Below are 3,661 nucleotides of genomic sequence, written 5' to 3' on the forward strand. Positions count from 1 at the left end.
TTCTGGGGCATGTGACTCCCTGTTCTTGTATGAGTTAATTAGTTAAATTGGTCACTTGAGTACTACACTTGTTGCGTAGTCGTGTTGGTTCAATTTTAGTTACTGTGTTGCTCAAGTACCTGTGATATATGAATATGTGCGTTTGAGTGCGATGTGAAACAATTGTATTATGTCCATAATCTTGTTTCTTCCCTGTGTCTTGTACGTACTAGTTATATATACGTATGTGTGTTCTAGTCTTGTTAATTCTCTTTGTTTAGAATGTCTGCCTATGTAGTTTCTAATTTCTCAAGCTTAAGAAAATACCAAAAAGACGATTAGTAAAATCTGAATTTCTCCTTGTTGTTTACGCTTTCTTTGTCCTCAACCCTGTCTAGTTTAGGTTATTATTTTCTTGCAATCCTCTCTTAAAATTCTGTCACCTAGCTTTAGCTAAGCATCGTTGCCGTTGCCTAGTCCCTAAGGAGAACACAACATCCCCAGTTTGGGCATGAAAAACCCACTGTACTTACCATCGATCATTTTGGCGCCGTTGCCGGGGACTAGCTTCGAGTGATTGTGTTAGGCTATAGACTAGGTTTTTCTTATTTTTCTAGTTTGTGCCATATATTTGTGATATATCTCTAACCACTAACCCCTGTTCTAGCTAGTATCTCTTTGTTTTCTTTTCCTTTTGCAGGTTAGAGCTATCTACTCGGTTATGGCATATTATTCAGATTGTCTCAGAGATGCGAGGAACACTACAAACAGCACGGAAACTATTCAAGAACTGATAAGTAAGATTTCCCATCGATTAGATGATTTAGCTCGGCAGCGAGAAGTAGTTTTTGAGGATAGGCCTAGCTCTTATGATCCTTATTCTAGATGACATCCTTATGTTGCTCCTACATGCCATATTTGTGGATTTCAGGGCCTTCACTCGCTGAATGTCAGCGTGGTTACTCTCACTCTCCCAATTGTTATGGCATGAGCTTCGCCCCACAGCCTAGCTCATACCAAAACAATTACTCATATGGGTGGCCTGAGAACCAAAATATGTCATATAGGAGCAACAACCCTGAGATCTCACTGTTTGCTTCTAGTAATCATATGCAGGGATTTAGGTACAATGAGGAGAGCCACAACTATGCTCCACAACAGATTTATTTAGCTCCTACTCATATACCTCAACACTACGAGATGTTGCCAATGGAGTTAAATGGTCCTCCATTTGGTCAACCAACAACTCCAGCAACCGCCGAGCAATCTCATGTGCAAGTGCCCACACAAGATGAATTTGATGATATAGACAAGCTCACATTGCTTAGTCTCGAGTTCACTTGGAGTGCCGAGGATGATCCTATTAGGAAGGTTATACTAGAGGAAATGAAGAAGATCAAGAGTGGAAAAGAGCTAGTGGAAGAAGTAAGGAAGATTGAGAAGAACATCAACGCCGGCAGCACTATTTCTTCACAGCTTGAGCTGAGTGTTTCTGGGATTCCCCTTGATACATGTGAGGTTCCAACACCTTCATATCCAGCCAAGGAAGATAGCAAGTGCCTTGAGGAAGAGATATCTCAGATTGAAGAAGATGAACTAGAAGACAAGGAACAAGATGACCAAGAGCTTGAATGCCCAAGTGATCAAGACAAAGATCCGTTGCATCTCACTCCTGGAGAAGTAAAAGAAGCTCCTATAGTTGAAGATGAAGAACCAGAAATTCATTTGCCCATCATCATACAAGAGCGTGATATAGCAGGTTTATCTAATCCTCTCGATGACATGGGTCCATATGAATTGTTTGCTACTACCTTGCATTGCATGATGTTATCTGTTAAAATAGATTTGAAGAAGTGTTTGCTTGGATATGATGATACATATACTGTTGGTGGCATTGCTCATATTAATGATGATCACACTTATTTTCCTCATGCCAAACCTATGCTTAATGATAAATATCATCCTCATGTTAGTATTGAGCTTGCTGAGTCCTATCATACTCGTCATGTTCTTTATAGCTATGCTTATGTAATTGGGTACTCTATTGATGATTTAGAGGGCATTACCCCTTTCACTTGTATGGTCTCTTTTGTCGAGTGCTCTTTTAGGTTTTTGCTACTGCACCGTTCACTACATGCTGACCAGGTTCGAGGTGACATTCCTTGGGACCCCGGTGGATCCTGAGCACGGAGATGAGGAGAAGCAATGGGAACACACGTGAGGAAGGGAGAAGCAATGGGCACATACAAGGAAGAGAAAAGCTGGAGCATGCACGAGGATAGAGAGAATGAGGATAGAGAAGCAAAAGGAGAGGATTCACGATGCAAGAGGATGTGAGATGATCGAGCAAGTTCTACTTCATAAAGCCCGGTGAGCTGTTTCATGGCCCCAATCTGAATATATCATCTATTGATACAAGCTGAAATCAATTGCTAGTGGGGTTGCTTGAGCCAGTTATTACTCGTTGTCAAGCTGAAATTCACCTTTGGCATCGTGCTTGATGAGAATAGGCGAACTGATTGTTGAATGCCTTGTAAACTAGTGATCTACACCCTATTTGCTTTGCAGAAAGTAGTGAAAGCTATTAGTTTTGAGTGCTCAAATCCCTAGTGCACTAGTAAACTTAATCATTTTCTGCATTTACCTTGATACACCTAGATCACTATGTTCAGATGATGTATTTGTGCCAAGTGTGTTCCCATTCAGAGCAATCACTTTACCACTATGGACTAGCATGCTATGTTCCCTGGATCGGTAGCATGTGAACCATACATGGTTGAGTGATGATTCTTGTTTTTGTTAAAAAAATTATATCTTATAATGAATAATAAGTCTGACTACCTACAGTAGCATGTCATGTTCCCTGGATCGGTGGCATGTGAAATTGGGTTAGCTCGGGCAGTAATTAATAATAAAAATTGTAATTGTCGAACCAGGTGTATACCATGTTCTCTGGATCGGTGTTATGTTCCTATGGTGAGACTAATAATAATATAATCATTGCTTTATCTCTATAAATAAGTGATTTGATCACAAGATTTAATTCCAGTTCTTTTTGTTCTCGGGTTCATGCTCTCTTTCGAAATTACATGGGCCTGGCCCATTAATAAGGTGACGCAGCACCTAGAATAGCCTATGGACGAATATTATGAAGTGGCATCTTGTATATTTCGTCCAAGGCTTCATGCACTCCTTATGGCGGCTTCAAAGTCCTGAAATCATCACTTGTAACTCCGTTCTTGATCCCCTTGCGCATGCCATCAACTCCATGCGTGTTCTTGCTCCAATGTTCATCCTTCTCCAAGCTAGGCCCTTCATTTGTAAGCAAAACAAATGTATCCAATTTAGGCAGCATCATAATCTCATGAACATTAGAATCATTACCAAGAAACGAAAGTACCTGGTAATTTAATTGGCGTGCGCAAGCTCTAGTAATTGGTCCAGTATATGTAATAGTAGGGGCTGTGGGTGTAACAATGGTATTGATGTCCTCATCATCCTCCCCTTCTTGAAATAAAGTCGTCCTCGACGGAAGCGCATCTTCCTCACCCAAATAAGGCTTCAAATCTGCAATGTTAAAAGTGGGACTAACCCCAAAATCTATAGGTAGCTCAAGTTTATATGCATTATCATTTATTTTCTCTAAGACCTTAAAAGGACCATCAGCTCATGGCATTAGCTT

The 3,661-nt window shown here is 40.5% G+C and overlaps 1 protein-coding gene across 1 annotated transcript; it reads left to right on the plus strand.

The window, feature by feature from the left end:
* The first annotated feature begins 700 nt into the window (after window positions 1–700).
* On the plus strand, window positions 701–2,554 carry LOC125523407 (uncharacterized). The gene is made up of 4 exons (XM_087532850.1): window positions 701–1,738; window positions 2,088–2,196; window positions 2,230–2,349; window positions 2,548–2,554. Exons 1-4 carry the CDS (start codon window positions 865–867, stop codon window positions 2,552–2,554), a joined length of 1,110 nt encoding a protein of 369 aa, XP_087388976.1. The 5' UTR covers window positions 701–864.
* Window positions 2,555–3,661: the final 1,107 nt, after the last annotated feature.

This window comes from Triticum urartu, chromosome 7A (assembly GCF_056163025.1).
Source record: "Triticum urartu cultivar PI428250 chromosome 7A, HENAU_Tu73, whole genome shotgun sequence".
Taxonomy (NCBI): domain Eukaryota; kingdom Viridiplantae; phylum Streptophyta; class Magnoliopsida; order Poales; family Poaceae; genus Triticum; species Triticum urartu.

Excerpts from the sequence above, each read along its gene's own strand:
- LOC125523407 (XM_087532850.1), top strand. The coding sequence starts at position 865 with ATGACATCCTTATGTTGCTCCTACATGCCATATTTGTGGATTTCAGGG. Across the intron at positions 1,739-2,087 it reads ACAAGAGCGTGATATAGCAG|GTTTTTGCTACTGCACCGTT; the intron begins GTTTATCTAATC and ends GTGCTCTTTTAG. Across the intron at positions 2,197-2,229 it reads GAGAAGCAATGGGAACACAC|GAAGAGAAAAGCTGGAGCAT; the intron begins GTGAGGAAGGGA and ends GGCACATACAAG.